This window comes from Acomys minous (assembly GCF_964271855.1).
Source record: "Acomys minous genome assembly, chromosome: 18".
In the NCBI taxonomy this organism is placed as follows: Eukaryota; Metazoa; Chordata; class Mammalia; order Rodentia; family Muridae; genus Acomys; species Acomys minous.
The window spans coordinates 60,896,066-60,916,427 of NC_140501.1; the positions used below are offsets into that span (position 1 = coordinate 60,896,066).

General features: G+C 44.1%; 1 protein-coding gene across 1 annotated transcript in view; it reads left to right on the forward strand.

Moving 5' to 3' along the window:
• The first annotated feature begins 14,736 nt into the window (after positions 1-14,736).
• MICU2 (mitochondrial calcium uptake 2) overlaps positions 14,737-20,362 on the forward strand; it is a 76,503-nt gene continuing 70,877 nt past the window's right edge. The window contains exon 1 of the mRNA XM_084767227.1: positions 14,737-14,987. Coding sequence (XP_084623353.1) covers positions 14,775-14,987 — 213 coding nt within the window. The 5' untranslated portion in view covers positions 14,737-14,774. The remainder of the gene's footprint in view (positions 14,988-20,362) is intronic.

The following is a 20,362-nucleotide window of genomic DNA, read 5'->3' on the forward strand; positions in this document are numbered from 1 at the left end:
GGGAGTGGGAGAAGAAGGCATCACTTCATGAGGTGGCCCTCCTCCCGAGTCTAGGGCCAAAGGCAGAGAAAAAGGCAGCGCCTACGCCCACATTTCTGTTCAATGTCTTTCTTTGGGTCATCTATGAGTGCGACGCTTGCCCTTTTTCATTTCCGGGAACCGAACCCCGAGTCTTAAGCTCGTCCCTGTATCACCCCATCCCCCCAGCTTTCTGTTCTATTTGCCTTTAGCGATTTCAGACAGTCACTGCTTTGTAAAAATCAAAGGCAAATCTGTCCTGGTAGGGACACCTGAGAATTTTCCAGTCTCTCAGCATTCTGAGGACTTAGTAGACTTTAAATACCACACGTGTCTTCGAGTCGGATTCCCCTCTGAGAGCTTGTCGCTCCATCCCCTGCTTACACCAAACACACTTCCGTGTATCATAAAAACTCTACTTACCATGGACACACACCTGGCTGCAGCTGACAGAGGAGACACTTGGTACAAGAAAATGCGAGCCTTGCTTAAAGCTCAAATATGGGACCCACAAACGGGGATCACAGTATATACAATTTGCATTACCACTTACTTACTGAACAAACCACGGGCAGGAATTTTGCTTTAACGATGAACTTACTGCATCCCAGTCCACTTCTGGTGTGACACATGGCAAGCACAGTGGACCCTGTAAAAATGACTTGAAATCCCCATGTCAAGTGGAGCATGAAGATTTGGTTTCATTTTCAAAACTGCTCTGGGAGACACAGGCCCTACAAAGCATTCTCGTTTTACTCCATTATAGCTCCCAACAGCTGCGGGATGAATTATAAAATGTATTTAACCCAATCTGAAATTTAGAATTTTGATCTCTCAAAGAAAGCATTTGGAAAGTACAAGTTTTTTGGAAGAGTCTCACACCTGCTTAAAAAAAAAAAAGGACTTAAAACTTTGATAAAGTTTCAACAAACAAGAAACATTGTGAATTTTTAACAAAGCCTCCCTCCCCCCATAAGAATGCTTCAGATGTACGCTATGCAATCTACTCTGTGTATCTATGTGGACTCAGGGCATTTTCCTCCTACATCCTCTCAGGCATATCATATTACCACAGACAAAAGAAACCTTACACAGACTCCCGTGAACACATATAAGTAAAAATATCTCACATATAGACATACGTGGACATTTATATTTCTGTTTTCTGTCATCCATAATATCCAGGCTTGCAAACTCAGTGTGTCTTTCTCAAGTTGCATCCATCCCTCTGAGGTGTTGGTTAACCGGGACCGAGTGCCACGGTGAATTTTGAAAGTCTGTCCCAGGGCCCATCACAGGTATCCATAAAAGTGTGCAAATAGTCCACTCTCTCTGGACTGGTGGCCTAGAGAACTCGTAGCCACCTTCCCCTCTGCCACAAGCAAGCTTCAGGTCAGGCTAATGCCGCAGCTTTATCTCCACTTACGGGCAGGACTAATTCATCATTGCCATAGTCTCTGAAGAAAATTACAATACAGAATGTGGTGCCTTTTTCTGCATCCTTGATAATTTTCATTTCTGCATTAGAGAAATATAAATATTCTCTCCCCCCTCCCGTCTCTCTCTCTCCCCCCTTCGCATGTGTGTGTGTGTGTGTGTGTGTGTGTGTGTGTGTGTGTGTGTGTGTGTTTCACAAATGTGGGTGTGTAGGTATGGGCACCCTGTTGATGCATGCAGATGCAGATGGCAGAGGAGACTGTTAGGTGACTGGTTTGGCTAGGCTGGCTGGCCAGTGAGCTCCCACAGTCCACCTATCAATCTATGGCCAGCTTTTGACATGGATGCTAGAGACTCTAAGTGAGGTTCTTGAGCTTGTGCAGCTAGTAAGCTTGCCTACTGAGCCATCTCCTCAGACCAACGCAAAGAATTCTTTTGATTTTTAGGTGTCATGTGCTATGTCCCTGACTTTTTCTACTTTAAACTCATCATAAGACTTTCAGTGAAATTTATAAACACTCTCCAGCCATCCACAGTGGGGTGGTCGCAGATCTTCATTTCACCATGGGTACCAAACTCTGAAGCTGCTCAAGTCTCCTGGATAAATGACACAGTAACTTCATAGAATCTGTACACATTCTCCCATGTACTTTACCTCTAAGTTACTTATAATATTTGATGTAATACCAATGCTATGAATACAACAGTCATATTGTATTGTTAAAGAAGACTATTCCCCAAAGGTCTGTACATGAACATTAGAGACACAATTTTTAAAAAATACTTTCTTGTAAACCTTCCACGGTTTCTTGATCCATTCTTCAACTGAGGGACGTTTAGGCTGTTTCCAGGTTCTGGCTATTATGACTAAGGCTACTATGACCATGGTTGAGCATATGTCCTTGTTGTGTGGTGGAGCACTTTCTGGGTATATTCTAAGGAGTGGAATAGCTGGGTCTTGAGGAAGCCCTATTCTCATTTTTCTGTGAAAGCGCCAGATAGATTTCCAAAGTGGTTGTACCAGTTTGCATTCCCACCAGCAATGAAGGAGTGTTCCTCTTTCTCCACATCCTCCCAGCATGTGGTGTCACTTGAATTTTTTTATCTTAGCCATTCTAATGTGTGTAAGATGGAATCTCAGAGTCATTTTGATTTGCATTTCTCTGATGACTAAAGATGTTGAGCATTTCTTTAAATGTTTCTCAGCCATTCAATATTCCTTTGTTAAGAATTCTCTGTTTAGTTCTGAGGCCCATTTCTCAATTGGGTCATTTGGTTTGGTGTTGTTTAATTTCTTGAGTTCTTTATATATTTCGGATATTAGACCTTTGTCAAATATAGAGTTGGTGAAGATCTTTTCCCAGTCTGTATGCTGTCGCTTTGTTCTGTTGACAGTGTCTCCTGCCTTACAGAAGCCTCTCAGCCTCATGAGGTCCCATTTATGAACTGTTGACCTTAAGGCCTGGGCTATTGGTGTTCTGTTCAGGAAGTTGTCTCCTGTGCCAGTGTGTTCCAGTCTCTTCCCCAGTGTTTCTTCTAACCGATTTAGTGTCTCTGGTTTTATGTTGAGGTCTTTAATCCACTTAGACTTAAGTTTTGTGCATGGTGACAAATATGGGTCCAATTGCATTTTTCTACATGTAGACATCCAGTTGGACCAGCACCATTTGTTGAAGATGCTAACATTTTTCCATTGAATAATTTTGGGAAATCCCAAAATCTGTGGACAAATCGATGGGACTAGAAATGATCATAATGAGTGAGTTAACACAGACGCAGAAAGACTCACATGGTATATACTCACTTATAATTGGGCACTAGCCCAAAAGGCACATCCCACAAAAGTCTTCACTTACCAGGAGATTGGGATAGATGTGAGGACATCCTACTGAGACTCTGGGTAAGAGAAACATAGGAGATGGGGAAATAGAAGGACCCAGAGGGCCCTAGAAACCTACAAGAAGAACATCATAATGGGTGGGTCAGGGCCTAGGGGGATCTGCTCAAACTATTGCACTAACCAAGGACAATACAATAGTAAGCATCGAACCCCTACTCTGATCTACCCAATGGACAGGACATTCTCCACAGTTATGTGGAGAGCAGGGACTGACTTTAACATGAACTCTGGTGATCCATATTTGACCACCTCCCCTTGGTAGGGAGGCCTTGTGGCACTCAAAGAAAGAAAAAGCAGGCTATCAAGATGAGCCTTGAAAGCCTATGACCATATAGTGGGGTAGGAGGTCCCCCTCGGTCTTAGACATAGAGGAGAGGAATAGGGTAGAAAGTAGGAGAGAGGGAGGAATGGGAGGATACAAGTGATGGGGTGGCAATTGAGTTGTAATCTGAATAAATTAATAAAATTAAAATAAAAAATTTTTAAAGTAAAATAAAATACTTTCTTGCAGTGTGTGCACATTAGATGGCCCAGGAGTCTTCCTGTCGCGGTCTCCCTGCACTAGGATTGCAATCCTGTACCTCCACATGTGGCATTTTACACAAGTACTAAGGTCCCAAAATCAGTCCTCATAGTGAATATGATTTACTGAATGAGCCATTTCCCCACCCCTCACATATTTTAGCCTTACAGTAGGAAATAGATATATAGACACACACACACACACACACACACACACACACACACACACACGGATTCAGAATCAGTACTGAAAGCACTAATTATAATTGTATTCTGCCTAAATAACCAGTTATTTTACATCTGCATATCTATACTTCTCAGGCGTGGTGGCACACACCTTTAATCCCAGCACTTGGGAGCCAGAGGCAGGTGAACCTCTGTGAATTCAAGGTCAGCCTGGTCTACAGTGAGTGAGTTCCAGGACAGCCATGGCTACACAGCAAAACTCTGTCTCGAAAAAAAACCAAAACAAAACAAAAACAAAAATTAAATCTTCTTGTAGTTTGTTTATGTCCAAGCATAGTAGTACATGCCTATAGCTCCAGACGCCTGCAAGGCTGAGACTAGAAAAATCACTTGAGACCAGGAATTAAAAGCCAGCCTGGACAATGGAGTAGGAACTTATCTTTTAAAAAAAAGTGTTTCTGGCAAAAACACACATAAAATAAAATGAATAAATCTAAATTTAAACAAAGTCTTAAGGAGGGGCTGTACAGATGTCTCCGTGGTTAAGAGCACTCACTGCTCTTGCAGAGAACTTAGGTTTGCTTCCCAGCACCCACATGGTGGCTCACAACCATCTGTAACTCCACTACCACAGAATCCAATACTTCTGAACGCCAAAAGACACTAAGCTTACATGTGGTAATACACACATAACATATAAAATAAAATGAATCTAACTTTAAAATGTTTTAATGTTTCTAAAAGGTGGGTGTGGCGGTGCATGCCTTTTATCTCAGCACTTGGGGAGGGGGGCAGAGGCAGGAGGATCTCTCTGAGTTCGAGGACAGAATGGTCTACAAAGCGAGTCCAGGACAGCAAGGGATACACATAGAAACTCATAGAAGACAAAAACAACAAAAAAGTGAATGCTTCTGATAAAACAGTGCAATATGTACACAGGTCCTCTTAGTTGAAATACAGACACGCTTACCGTGTAACAAGAGACAAGGGCGGACCTCACACTCAGGTGTGGGGTCTTCATTACCGCTAGAACTGAGAGATATAATATGATTTACTAAGTGTCCTAGCTTGTATGCTATGATAAAACACCACGAAGAAGAAAGGGCTTGTTTCCCTTACACTTCCATATCATAGCTGACCGCTGAAGCAAGTCGGGGCAGGGATTTAGGAAGCTACCTGAAGGCAGGCACTGAAGCATAGGCCGCGGAAGAGTGCCACCTACTTGCTTGCTCACCATGGCTTGCTTTGGCCTGCTTTCTTATGCCATCCAGGACCACCTCCCCTGGGATGGCAGCACTCACACTGAGCTGAGCCCTCCCACTTTGATCACTTATCAAGGAAATGCCACGCACATTTGCCTACAGGCAAATCTTGTGGAGGCATTCTCTCAAATTGAGCGCGCCTCTTCACAAATAACTCTAGTTTATATTGACAAGGAACTAAGCCACAGAGGCACAGCAGGAGATCAGTTCAGCCAGCCTGGAGGATATAGGGAGTTGCAGGTCAAGATGCATAGCAAAGCCTCGGCTCAACCACCCCTCAAAAGAAAGGGGAAGACACTTTTTTGCCATCCACCATTAACAATGGCCTCAGTCCTTGACACTGCACTTTGAGCTATTCTCTGTTAATGGAATGGAGCTGTGACAAGAATCCGAAATGAACTCTCCATATCACAAAGATAAACCTCTACACATAGATGTTCTCAGCTAGGTTCGACCCAGCTACTAGTCAGATAAAGCCAATTTAAAAGAAAGGAATTCTCATGACCTTTATCTGAGAAGTTTTTAGCTGAGCCAGTGTCTGTGATGAACTCACAATGTCACCATCTCCTCTGAGATATGAGACTGAATCACAGAGCTTTAAGCTCTTGCTCTTTCTTGTCATAATAAAATTAAGAAGGCGATGGTCGTGCCCTTGTTCATCTGTTTGCTTACTCATTTGCAAAGTAGCTGTTGGGTGCACAAAACAAGGAACTTAGGAGTGCACAGAATAGGCAAAATTCCCTGCCCTGGAGGAGCTGGCAGTCAAGGGCAGTGTTCCGCCCCTGAGGGCCATTCAGCAGCAGCCAGGGTACTGCTGTTAGCACTGAGGTCCCATGATGTGAGAGCCAGGCGCTCTGCTGAGCACAAGGCAGACTACTAGAACCAGAAAAGGAAAGAAGGAGAGAAGAGAAAGGTGAAGAAAGAGTAGAGGAAGGGACGTAATGGAATATAAGGAGGAGAGAAGACATGGAGACCAGATCAGAGTGGAAAGGACGGGAAGGAGGAAGAAGAGAAAAAGGAGAGAGGGAAGAAGAGGAGGGAGAGGGGATGGGAGAGGAGACGAGAGGAAGGCACTGGGTCCCTGAACCTGAGTCCTGGAGGATTGAGAGCCACCATGTGAGCTCTGAGAACCAAACCTGGCTCCTCCGCAAGAGCAGCAAGCGTTCTTACCCATTGAGCCATCTCTCCAGCCCCCAGTCCCCTGCACTGGGCTTTTTTTCTTCTTCTTTTTTGGTTTTTCCAGGCAGGGTTCCCTAGACTCGCTCTGTAGACCAGGCTGGCCTCAAACTCACAGAGATCCACCAGCCTCTGCCTCTCTGAGTGCTGGGATTACAGGCGTCCACTACTGCTCTGGGCTGCACTGGACTTTTTAACCTTTGGTGTCTCTCCACCTTCCTAGCATTTAATACAATTTATACAACTTTTTCCCAAGAGAAGCTGCATGTGTCCAGTGGATTACAAAGTGCTGTTAAGAAACACAAAAGAAAGAAATGGCATATGAATTTTCCTCTCTGAGACTTTGTCTTTTAATCTGATGAAATGTGTCAAAGATTATATGGAGCTGGGGGTGCAGCTCAGTCATAAAGCTGCTTATCTGGCATACAGAGACCATGGGTTTTATCCTCAGTGCCTCATCAACCTGGCGAGGCGGCGCATGCCCACAATCCAAGGAATTGGGAGGTGGGGGCCCAAGGATCATAAATTCAAGGTCATTCAGCTACAAAACTAGTTCAGGCCAATTTACATGAGACCCTTTCTTTGAAAAAAATAAAAGTAAGATTAAGTGAGTGTGCTGGTTAATATTATCAACTGAACAGGGTCTTTAATCGCCGAGGAGATGAGCATCTGGGCACACCTGAGGATTGCCTAGATTGGGTTACTGGGGCAGGAAGACCCACCTTGGCTGTGGGATTGAGTCCAGGACTACGTAAAAAGGAGAAAGCCAGCCAACACTAGCACTCATCTCCTCCTGCTTCCTGGTTGCTAATGCAATGTGACCTCACGCTCCTGCCACCGCGATTTCTCTCTCCATGACAGTGGACTGTATACGCCCTCGAACCAGGAGGCAAATTAAGTCATCACTTATGTTGCTTTCTTATTTTGTATTTTGCACGCAAGAGTATCTTGTTGCAACAACCAGACAATAACAAATACAGTGAGTCTGACAACTGTGTAAACATAGTCTAGTCCAAGGAAAAGAAGAAGGCAAAACAGCATTGGCCATGAGTTGGCAACTGGCAAAAGTGGACCAGAGGTATTATACATGGACACTCAATACTTTACTAGTTCTGATATTGTCCATATTCAGATTTAATTCCACTATAGAAGGCTGAAAAGACACAGCATCATGACTTTGCTACTTTAGCTAACAATAGTCACTCCTTGCTTTTGAATTAATATATTTCTATGTGATACTTTCTTGAGCTATGACCGTGACTCAAAAGTAATGTCTAAATTAACTGAGCATGGTATTGGACACTGTCTTTATCACAAAGAGCTCAAACCAACAATTTCCAGGCTGGGTTTGGAAGATGGCTCAGTTTTAAAGCACTTGCTACACAAATATGAAGACCTGAGTTGAGATTCCCCCAAAACCATGTAAAGCCAAACACTGCCCCATGTGTCTGTAACCCCAGCTCTCCAAGAGTGAGATGGGAGCAGAGACAAGAGAATCCTTAGAAGGTTCCCGATCAGCTGGCCTAGTGTCTCAGTTACTTTTCTACTGCTGTGACAAAGCACCAAGACAGCGTAGGGGGGGAAAAAAGCACTTAATTGAGCTTGTGTTTTCCAAAGGTTAGAGTCCATGATGGTGGAGCAAACTCATGGCAACATGAACAACTGCACATCTTGACCTAGAGGAGAGAGAGAGAGAGAGAGAGAAAGAGAGAGAGAGAGAGAGAGAGAGAGAGAGAGAGAGAGAGAGAGAGAGAGAGAGAGAGAGAGAGAACTGGGAATGGCACAAGTCTTTTGAAACCTCAAAGCCTGCCTGAAGTGGCCACCTCCTCCAACAAGGTCAGACCTCCTAATAGTTCCACAAACTGGGGACCAAGTACTCAAGCATACAGGCCTATGGGGGCCATTTTCATTCAAATCACCACACCTGTCATTACCAAGGTAAAAAATCGAGGACCTGAAGCTTTCCCCCAACCTCTAATGCACAAGCACTGAGGCATAAATGCACCTGTACTAACACACATAAACATGCAATATAACACACACACACACACACACACACACACACACACACACACACACACACACTAAGAAATCCCCAAGCCAGTTTCATTTCACCAAATAGTATTAATATTTTTAGAGAAAGCAAACTTTTGTTGCACCTCTGAATAAAATTTAATTTTGTAAAGATTATTTTGTCTTTAATAACAAAATTTAAAACTTTTCATTTTTTAAGGTGTGTGTGTGTGTGGTGTTTGTTCACATGCATGTGCACATGGGACTGTATATATGTGTGCCCATGGGTGTGGAGCTAAAGTGTCTTCCTCAGTCTCTATGTACCCTACCCTTCAAGACAGGGTGTCTCACTAAACCCAGAGGTCACTGATTTCCTAGGCTGGCTGGCCAGTAAGCTTCAGAGCTCTTCCGCCTAAAGCCTATTATGTTTGGTACAGTTGCACCCCACAGTGAAAATACAAAACTGGGTACCAAACTCAACTCCTCACTCTTGTTCACGGGGCACTTCTCCAAATCAGTCTTCTCCTCAGCACCCAAACTTAAATTGTCAGTATGTATTTTTAAACTTTCAGTCATAAATGTGCAGACTTAATAAACACACATAGATGAGGGATCCTATGTTTAAAAAGTCTTAGCACAGAAGGCACAGCTCACTGAGAGAGTCCTGGGCACCACATAAGGAGCTCAACCTTAATTCTCTTTACACACACACACACACACACCGGGGCATGGTACCATGCCTGGCACATATTTCACACTCAACACAACCTGTCAAATGAAAAACAAATACCACTCCGGGGTAGCACCGAACACAAATTTTAGAACTGGAAAAATAAACTGAAAGCCATCTTCTCGCTTTCTGACAAGGAGATGGAGGCCTAGGAGGTTAAAGCACACAGCTAATGGATGCGTGCTGAAAGAAATGTTTTAGGAAGATTGAGCTGACATCCAGCTATGGAATGCTGGGGAGGAGAAAACGACTGGAAGCAAAGGCATGCGTTAAGAGATGCTTGCACTCATCACAGCGCAAGGTAATAAAGAGTGTAAGCTGGGATGGGGGGACCGGAATGGGAACGGGGAGGACCTGAAAGACACAGAAAAGGCTCCTCGCGGCAGGGCGGCCTTGCTGTCAGTGAGATTTCATCTTGACCTATTTCTACACACGCTGGTATCAATCATGATCCCCAGATATTTTTACCCATGCCCCGAACCGCACAGAAAGACATAATTAGCGATCCTTTTGACTCATCTAGGGCCTCGGAGAGTGAATCATACCCCTCCACCACCCAATTATCTACCATAAACATAGTTCAGCCGCCAACTATTCTAAGCAATGGCTCTTTATAATGCCCGTTCAAGGGCTGGTTTCTCCATTAACATTGGACTGGGCCCAGCCTCTTTAACTTATCTGTTAAGAATCCCCTGTATTTTTCTCCTCCACCAAAGATAATCAATCTTAATGCACATTCTTCTGTAATGTAACAGTAAACAGCCGCACAGAACCAGATCACAATCTTTATTTATCCCGCACATGTGAAGATCAAAGCAGCCCTTGACTTCATAGCTTCTTTTAAGATGTTACCGAAGTACAGTGTCCTCCTCGGCTAGAGGAGCCGGTTGGTTTTTCTGTTCAAGACCAGCAAATTCATAGAAATCACATTACTGGACCTCAGGAGTTAGGAAGATAATGTACAGAAAGCCATCGTGAGAAGAGTCACGTGGTCTGGGCAGGCAATAGATGGGCATTGGGCAGAAAGTGTGAGATGCAGAGGTCAGCTTCAGGGCAGGTGAGACTACAGGAGACAGGACATGAAGCCACAGTCCAACATGTGGAAGGTCAAGGGGGCTGACAACTGCTCCCTGTTCAGCCACGTGCGTGAGGACATTGTAGACTGTAACGGGCCGCACACACAACAATGGTACTATAAGCTTCTGATGGCATTGAGCATGGTGACACAAGCCTGCAATCCCAGGATTCAGGACACCGAGACAATAGGATTACCTTTCAGAATGTGTCATATTTTTAATTTGGAGGGGGTTATGTTTATGGGTGTTTTGCATGTATGTATGTCTGTGTACCACATGTGTGCAATGCCTGCATAAGCCAGAAGGGGGCATTAGATCCCTTGGGATCGGCATGATAGAAAGGCGTGAGCCATTATGCGAGTGCTGTGAAGCCAACTCTTAGTCACTGAGCTATCTCCCCAGTCGCAGGTGTGTCAAATTGTTTGTTTGTTTGTTTTGTTTTGTTTTTCGATACAGGGTTTCTCTGTGTAGCCTTGGCCATCCTGGACTCACTTTGTAGACCAGGCTGGCCTCGAACTCACAGCGATCCGCCTGCCTCTGCCTCCCGAGTGCTGGGATTAAAGGCGCGCGCCACCACGCCCGGTTTACAGGTGTGTCAAATTTTTAAGCAGCACAGGAATGTGCACATTGTGGAAATTGCTACATTCTCCCTCCTCCCAGACACGTAGGTCAAATCCAACCCAGCCCTTCTGCTCCAAGCCCCATAAACACACACTGTATGTAGTCATCTCTGCATTCGACTCGCCGCCCCGCCTCCACATGCTTCTCACCCAGGCATGCTTGCCACCCACTTCTCCAGCCCACTGTGTCCTTCCTTTTCTCTGCAGTCCAATGGTGAAGGACCACCTGGCACTGTTGCAGAATGTAGCCTAGTCTTGCCACTGGTAGGGGAAAGGGTCCTCATGATAGGTTCTTTTTTTTTGCCATATCACTTTTGTCCCTCCTCCAGAGAGAGAGAGAGCCCTGAGTAAGTGAATTAAGAACAATATTTGGAAACCATCCGTGGAATCATTCTGTTTCTCTGCGATTACAACTTTAAAACAGACTGGGTGTTACCAGCTGAAGAAGCAGCCGGTCCTTATTTGGGGGTTGGTTTATAAACTGCATGGTTGAAAATACATCCCAGCTCAGGGCTTTTTCTATAGCTGGGGATGAAGAAATGAACAAAGCCAGGGCCCCAAAAGACCAATATAGTCGGCAGCTGCCAGGGACAATTTCATACTTAGGATGGTTAGCTGGCTAGCTGGCTAGAGATCAGATCTATTAAAAGACTTTGTTTCCTCTGCAAAAGAAAAGTTTGGATACATTAATTCTTACCTGAAAGCTCTCGGGGCCGGAGGCAGGGCAGCTGGACATATAACATGAAAGCAAACTAATTACAAAGCAATTTTCAAAGTAAGGTCAAAAATTCCTACTTTAAAATCTCCAAATCTAAAACAAGGCTTTTGAAAAAATAATCGTAGCAAAGGAGCAATAGACTGCTTGTCACCTCAAATTTGGAAATGGGGCCCCAACTTTTTATCAGTGCCATGTATTCATTCCCTTGCACACGTCTGTTAGTTGACAGGCTAACGTGTGCTGGACACTGTGTTGGCTAGGTATTGGAGAAACAAAGATATTCTCCCCTGTGAGGACGGCAAAATACAGGGGGACAAAGTTGAATGATGTAGCAAGATTATGCTCCTGTCTTGGGCTTCGGGTCATGACTGAGTAGTAGATGTTGACTCCACTAAGCAGGTGGTGGAGCTGTGCAAATCACACAGCTTGAAGCAGATAAAGATGCGGTTTCTGGAAAGTGAGACTAAGCTACAAGATAAGATGCCCATTGTGTCTCAACATGTCCTCGAATCCACTGAATCACCAAGAGTCAGAAGCAAGCTATCCATTGGCAATCCGGAACAATGGATGTGCATGGAGAAGTAGTGAATCTAGCGGAGGTGTGAAAAAACTTGACGACCTGAGGCAGGGAAAGGCAGGAAGTCGGGGAAACCCTGAGTTAATCAGGATCCTCTGTGATGACAGAGCAGGAGTAAGCCAAATCTTGAAGAGGAGAAACTCCATCCCATCGTGAGTGCACCCTGTGTGCCAGGCATTTGGCTAATCACTTCCTATGAATGACCCCATTTCATTTCCCACCTGAAACTGTGAGAGGGTTGCTTACAGGTAAGAAAACTGTGCCTCGGTGCCCTAAATCACAGAACTCAAACACTGAGGCCAGGCTCACAAGTCTATGCATAGTAAGTCTACTTACTTCCCTGCTAGGAAGGCACGCTGGAAAGGTTTCGGCACCCAAGAAGTCAGGGAGCTCTAAACTGGGCGTGGTGGTGCACCTCTTTAATCCCAGCACTAGGGAGGCAGAGGCAGGTGGATATCTGTGAGTTCCAGGCCAGCCTGGTCTACAAAGCAAGTATAGGACAGCCAAGGCTACACAGAGAAACCCTGTCTCAAAAACAAAAACAAAAACAGAAAAGGGAAGCTTTAAATTCAGATCAAAACATACTGGTTAGAATAAAGGGAGCAAAGACTAGGGATGGACAGTAGGAACCCAAGGGTTTGCATTAGCTTGTCATATAAGCTTTGGTATGGTACCTTCCGTTACTGTCTTTATTTTCACTTTGTAACACTTCAAAATGGCAGTTATTATTCACCTTTGACTTGGACATCAAATTGCTACACACCCAGATGAAAATTCTAGTGACTGGAGTCGTGTCAGACTTTGAACAAGAGCATAATCAATTCACTCTGCCATGGTGAGGGAGAACTGAAGACCCCCAGCTACATAATGAGGGCACATCTACTACCAGGGAGAAATCCCCTCCACCACCAACAGAGCATGGAGGTAGGTGAGCATCTGCTCTTAATCTCAGGTGGGATTATAGCCATCAACCAATGTTTTGAAAGAACAAAACTTAAATGGAATGTTCAGTAAATAGCAACTGTTTAAAACACTGTGGCTTTGTCTGGGAGTTCTGAAGAAAATGATTGTCACAAGTCTGGATCAGATATTATTTAATAGAAATGAAAGACAAGGAGTGGACAAACAGGAAAATGCTCTTGAAAAGTGTTTTCTAGTTTTGCAAGATTAAAAAAAAAAAAATCCAGAGATAAATGACAGTTGTTGTGTAACAACATGTACAGGACCACTGACCTTTACACATCACGTACATTTTACTACAAATTAAAAACCAAATTTTAGAGGCTAAAGACATAGCTCATCAGTTAAAGGTTCTTGCTGCTCATCCAGAGGACCAGAGTTCCATTCCCAGCACCCACATCAGGTTGATCACAACTGCCTCTATCTCCAACTACAGGGGATTCCAACACCCTCTACTCTGAGGGCACCCACCCATGTATGGCATAATACACACATGCATTATTCATAAATAAAAATAAGTCTTAAAAAATAAATAAGAAAATTTTTAAAAAGAAATAAGATTTAATGTTTACTTTCCGCAAAGTAGAATCTGCAATGGTGAGTAAGTACACATACTCCTAAGTTCCTCCCCCCCCCCCTTCGACACAGGATTTCACTATGTAGCCATGGGTGTTCTGGAACTCACTGCATGGACACGAAGGTCAGAAAACAACTTATGGGAGTCTCCTCCCTGACTTGCAACTACTTTACCTACTGAACCAACTTTCTGGCTCAGCAACTCAGTATAGCCAGGCATGTGGCATTTAGGGCAAATATTGTGTTGTTTAAGATGCAGAACTTCTCAGCCCCGTACCCCAGCTTCTTTCAGGGTAGAATTCTACTGTTGCGATCATGCCCACAGTGATTATAATTATCACCCTTTACCGCTTATTGTTAGAAGCGTTTCCCTCTCCAGTTCTAAAAGTGCCCACTTCACACTGACACCTGCCTTCCCGAGGCCAAAGGTGCTATCTTTAAGTCTGACAAGTGAAATATCACGACACCGCATTTATCATCAAACACCCTTAGTCCCTTTTCTTAATCTAACTTGTCTGATATATATATACGTGGTCACAGCCTTTCACCCAGAACCTATTACTCTTTCTTTTTTATTTATTTATTTTTATTTTATTTGGGGGCGGGGCGTGTTAGAGGCCAGAGAAGGGCGCTGGGTCCCCTGGAGCCGGAGATACTTGTGGCTTTAAGTGTCCGGAGTTAAACTGTGGTCCTCTGGAAGGGCAGTAAGCGCTCTTAACCTCTGAGCCATCCCTCCAGCTCCCTTCTTGGGACTATGGTGGTGGCTCTGACTTGTTTGGGCAGTTTTCTATCTAACTCTGGGTCTTTGCCTTGGAACCTGTCATCCAAACTGAGGGTCACCTCTAAAAGGTCTCGAACGGTCGAGGAGGCAGCCACACCTAGCAACGCACGCGGAGAGCATGGGTAGAGACCTCTGAGCTCTCGCGAGAACCTGGACACGCTCGTGAGTTCTCGGGCAGCAGAAGGTGGGGGTGGAGCGCGGCGCTCGGGAGCTTCCGCAAAGATGGCGGCGGCCGCGGGGCGAAGCGCTCGGCTGGCGGCCTGGGGCGGAAGGCTGTGGCGCGGGGGGCTCGCGGCCCGCCGACGAGCGGGACCGGGTCGCGGCCCTCTGGCAGCGGCTGTGGCCGGCGTGGCCCTGGCAGGAGCCGGAGCGGCGTGGCATCACGGCCGCGTGAAGGCGGCTGCGCGCGAGGGCAGCCTTACGGTGTTGGCGCAGGTACGGCTCCGCCCCAAGGCGCCCCGGGGAGGCAGGCGGAGGGGCGGGGGCCACTGGAGACCCCCAGACCGGAGGCGCGTGCCTGGAAGACCAAGGGCGGCGGGGGAGAGGGAGGTCCCCCGCTGGGGGTGCGTGTGGGCGTGGCTCGGGACACGCCTCTGCCCACCTAGCGGAGAAAGGGCCTTGAGATCCCGTGCTGGGCATCCGTCCCCAGCCTCATCAGGAGGTACCTCTGTCAACATTTTATCGCTAAAGGTCCCCCTGATCGCCCCTTTGTATGAGAAACAACCGGAATCGTCCTACTTCGCGACGTTTTCCAGTCAGGAAAATATCAACTATAAAAATTAAACAGTTGGTAGTTGCAGATTTTATCAGTTACGTGAGTCTAAACTACTTAGTGTTTTAGCGGACACTGCCTACTCAGCAAAACAAGTTTTCCTAAAGCCTGGGCTGTTGGGGTGCAGATGTTAAGTAAGTACCCGACTTCAAGATAAAACATTGGGACGTTTGAAAGTCCTACCTAAGATTTATGGGGAGAGAGAGGAGAGACATTTCAGCGTTTTTGTTGGTGGTTTTGGTTTTCTTGGACTTAAAAGTAGGATTTTATTTTCCTTACTTGTTAGTTTCTGTTATCTAGTTCAAATGAAAAACTTAAACATTAAAATGCAACCAAAGAAAAGCATAGCTTACAGATTAAAAGTTGGTAAATGTTATTAAAATGTAACATAGTGTGTGCAGGCAAAGACTCCATCCTCACATCTGATTAGCGATGTTAAAGAACTTCTGGTTAACTTTTTTCTAAGATTTCTTTTTATTTTATATGTATGAGTTTTGGCCTGTGTGCATGTGTGTGCACTGCATGCAACCCTGGTGCCCGGTTGCCAAAAGAAGGTGTTGGGCCCCTGGAACCCGAGTTATACAGGTGGTTGTGAGCCCCATGAGCGCTGGGAACTGAATCTGGACCCCTCTGTAAGAGAAGCAAGCGCTTTTAGCCACTGAGCCATCTCTCCAGCCCCCACGTCTTTTGTTAATCTTATGCTAGACAATTTTACTTTTCATTATTGGTTGTGTTCTGCTTGCATATTCAGTTCCACCCTGTTCAGAACCTTAGGTTATTCTCACACATGATTTTTACTTTAGCTTCCGAAACCACTAGTGCCTTGAATAATACATTCTTTTTTTTTTAGTTGTTTTTTTTTAAAGTTTCCCTTGCACAAGGCAAGTGCTCTACTACTAAACTACATCCCCCAGCCCTCCACATTTTATTTATTTTTTTTTTTTAATTTTTATTTTTTTTTAGCCTTCCACATTTTAAAGCGCTGTAATTTAGAGCCACTGTAGTCACATTCCATGACCTTGTTATTAAGGCAGAAGACTTCCAGCCAGGGTTTCTCTCACTGTTTAGGAACCAAATTTTAGTTCCCACCCACAAGCCCTCAACAATTTGTAAGTTTATTTCACTTCACTTCCTCCAAATTTTAAGGTTTTCTCTGGTTTTTGTTTGTTTTCTGGCTCCCTCCTAGCCTGTTTTCACTTTAAAATACTAACTTCACCCGACAGTTCACACTGATGTAGTATTTTGCATTTTTTCCCTAACTCTTAGCCCCCTCATTCTCTGACTTTGTAACCTTCCACCTAACTAAAGAATCACAGAGTTTTATCAACTGATTTACAAGATCTGTTGGCACAGGTCAGCTTGATCTGCTCCTTGTACTAATTGAAAACCAGGGTTTTATGCCTTCACTCCCACAGTGGGCGTTCCTTCTCAACAGTGGCTGAAAACTGGTGCAGTCAGTGTAGCTGTGGCTTGAAAATCCCTCTCTAAGGCAGTGATTTGGATGTGTTTTCCTTAAAAGGGACCTATTAGTCCTCCGCCATCTGGGACACATGTGTGCATACAGTTTTATATTTGTTTTACTCTATCACATATGGATCTAGTGTAATAATGAGAATAGCCTTCATTTTCATTTCTCACACTAAATGATTTTTCTAGTAAGAATGAAGAAATGAAGGGTAATACTCTTTTCTGTTTCTTTTTTTGTTTTTGTTTGGGGGGGGGTTGTTTGTTTTCTAGACAGGGTTTCTCTGTGTAGCCTTGGCTGTCCTGGATTCACTTTGTAGACCAGGCTGGCCTCGAACTCACAGCAATCCACCTGCCTCTGCCTCCAAAGTGCTGGGTTTAACGGCGTGCACCACCACACCCAGCCTCTTTTCTGTTTTCTGTTGTGAGCAACAGCTTGTGGCTTATGCAGGGTCAACAGGAATTAACTATAGATGTCCAGGTCATGAAGCAACAGACAGGTTGAGACCCATCTTTGTTTACTTTATAATTATTGAAATCCTGTGTACCAAGGCAGTGTAAGGAGTGGGTTAGAAAGACACCTTACTTTTAACATCTGACAGCAGAGGGCAATTTTAATGCAATGTTGTAGGTGTTGGAGGGTCGTTGAAGAGCATCCAGCACATTCCTGGGTGTGATTTTTTTTTTTAAATGGTCATCCTGGGGCTGCTTGGGAATTCATTTGGCAGAGAAGGAGTACAGGTGTTGGAATAGCTGCTCAGAGATCTACACACAAGTTTGACTCAGCAAAAGAGTGAACTGTGAGAAGGGTGTGTGCAGTGACCTGGAATGCCATTAAGTCACCTAAGCCATGTGGCAGGACTTTGTATTTAAGGACCGCAGGAAGCCTTTCCAGGAGTTCTAGTCTCGTGGACACCAACCCCCACAGAAAGTGTCTTAGGTAAAAGAGGCTACTGTGTTTCGGCCTGTGATTTAAATTTGTCTAATTAGCAGTGCAAGTATCACACACTAGACCATCTGCTTAACTGTGGGTGGCACCCTCATACAGGCTTTCATGTGGGGCCATAACCAGATATGGGATTGTTTAAAACAAGAAAAAGGGAAGGGCAAGACTAAAAGTTTTCTAAGGACAAAAGAATCAAACATAAAACAGGCAGTGAATCCCTGTGTTTGCAGCAGTGCTCGCTGCTGCTACAGCATGCCGCTTCACTGGACCCTTGCTCTAAACACACAGCCACTGTCTGAGCATTTTGGCTCAGATTCCAGACTAGTGTGTGTTATGAATTGTTTTTACTGTACATACAAAGTTTCTTGCTCTTACAGAAACATCCGTTTAGCAGAAAGAGACAATGTTTTTACCCTCATTTCTCAGTGTATATCAAAGTACTACTACATCTTTGGCTGTATTGTGTTTAAATATTTGATGTGAAATTTTTAAGTTACTGATTTTAAAAAGTCATTACATGAAATTTTGCTGGGATTAGGACATAATTTCCAGCAATTTCTGAATTGTCCCTAAGTACTTAGGCGTCTTTATGTATATTGTCTGTTTGCTTTGCTAACCAGGGAAGCAAAGTACCAGTCAACTCTAAAAAACATTGACATGTGCCTCATCCTTTAGGATCAGATCTCGAGCCAGGACTTAAGGAGCACATTTGTCTTTTTAAGTACTTTTTAAATATTTATTGCATTGATTTGTGTTTATATGTGTGGGCTCAACTGCTCAGAGTGTGTGGCTGTCAGAGGGTAACTTAACTGTTGGAATGGAGTCTGGTCTCTCCTTCACCATGTAGGTCTTAGTGAGCAGAAGTTGGGTCTTCAGTCTAAGCTGTAAACTCCTTTACCCACCGAGCCATCTGGCAGCCCATTGTTTTAAATTCCTTTTCTTTTTCTTTTTTCATGTGTATGTGTGTGCTTGTGTGTATACATCTGTGTGGATGCATGTGGAGGTCTGAGGTGATGGCAGAAATCTTCCTAAGTCAATCCTCCACCTTATTCTTTGAGGCAGGGTCTCTCACTCAAACCTAGAGCTTGCAGATTCTGGCTGGTCTTGCTAGCCAGCTTACTCTGAGAAGCCAGTGGCTGCCTTCCTAGCTGGAATTACAGGTAGGCTGTCACACCCAACTGACCTGGCATTTGCATGGCCTCTGGGGACCTGAACTGTGGTTCTCTTGCTTGCCACAAGTTACTTTTAACAGCTGAGTCATCTTCCAATCCCTACCTAAAATTTTACTTTTCTCTTTAATAAATGGTAAAAATATATGTATATAAAAAAGTTGTTGTTGTAAGATAGCTTGATAATTTATTATCAGTAAATGGTTTGTATACCTGTTTTATATACCTCTATACTTAGGGTCTTATTTTTTAAAAAAACTTCAGTGAAAAATGGATCAGGACTGGAAAAGTTTAAGAAGCCCAACACTAGTATTTTACAGCATCTACTCTATCATAAAGAGAATGTTACTTTCCTATATAATTGTTCCAGCATCTCAAAGTATCATTTTGCAATTCCTGTTATACCCACAATCTTACCAAGCTATATACTATTTAATTGGCTCTGGGGGGTGGGGGGGTGGAGTGTAAGTGGGAAATGGTGGCACCTTAATGGGGAACTGGTTTGCAAGATAGGCCTCGCAAAATCTGAACTGCACTGGTCTTATGTAAAGGTGACTGCATTGTCTCAGAACATAATGCGTACAACATGGTAACACAGTGCTGCCTCCTGCCACAAGTCTGTGGTAGAGCTTGCCTTAGGGTTCATCAGTAAGTGAGCTGCTTCTAAATTTTGTCAAGTTATATAGAATATTGGATACTAGAAGTTTCCTGGCATCACTTCAGATTTATTTTGTTTGCTTTTTAATGAAAACTTTGTCTTCTGCTATATAAATAGTAAATCATTTGGCCCAACAGTGGATATTCAGTCTATTTAATAGCTCTATATTATAATGGGTATTTCTCTACCCTAAGTAAATATGAGGTGTTAGTCCACATACTTCATTATATAAATGTATTGGTATTTTATTCCCCTTAGTAGGTTTAGTTGTACTTGTATTTATAATCCTTACAAACTTCTGCTCGACTAATTAAGTTTGTTTCTCACCTATGGGATTATTTTATAAGCTTATATTGATTCTAGCGGAACGGCCATTTGTTTCCTCTCTGCGTGTGGGTGCGTAGAACAGTGATGGAATGAACTGGCCTGCACTGCTTGATAACGTGGGTTGATTTTGGCTACCATTTATAGAGAGGCTAGCCAGCAGCTACCATTATAGAGAGGCTAGCCAGCAGCTACCATTATAGAGAGACTAGCCAACAGCTACCATTATAGAGAGACTAGCCAGCAGCTACCATTATAGAGAGACTAGCCAACAGCTACCATTATAGAGAGGCTAGCCAGCAGCTACCATTATAGAGAGACTAGCCAACAGCTACCATTATAGAGAGACTAGCCAGCAGCTACCATTATAGAGAGACTAGCCAACAGCTACCATTATAGAGAGGCTAGCCAACAGCTACCATTTATAGAGAGGCTAGCCAGCAGCTACCATTATAGAGAGGCTAGCCAGCAGCATAG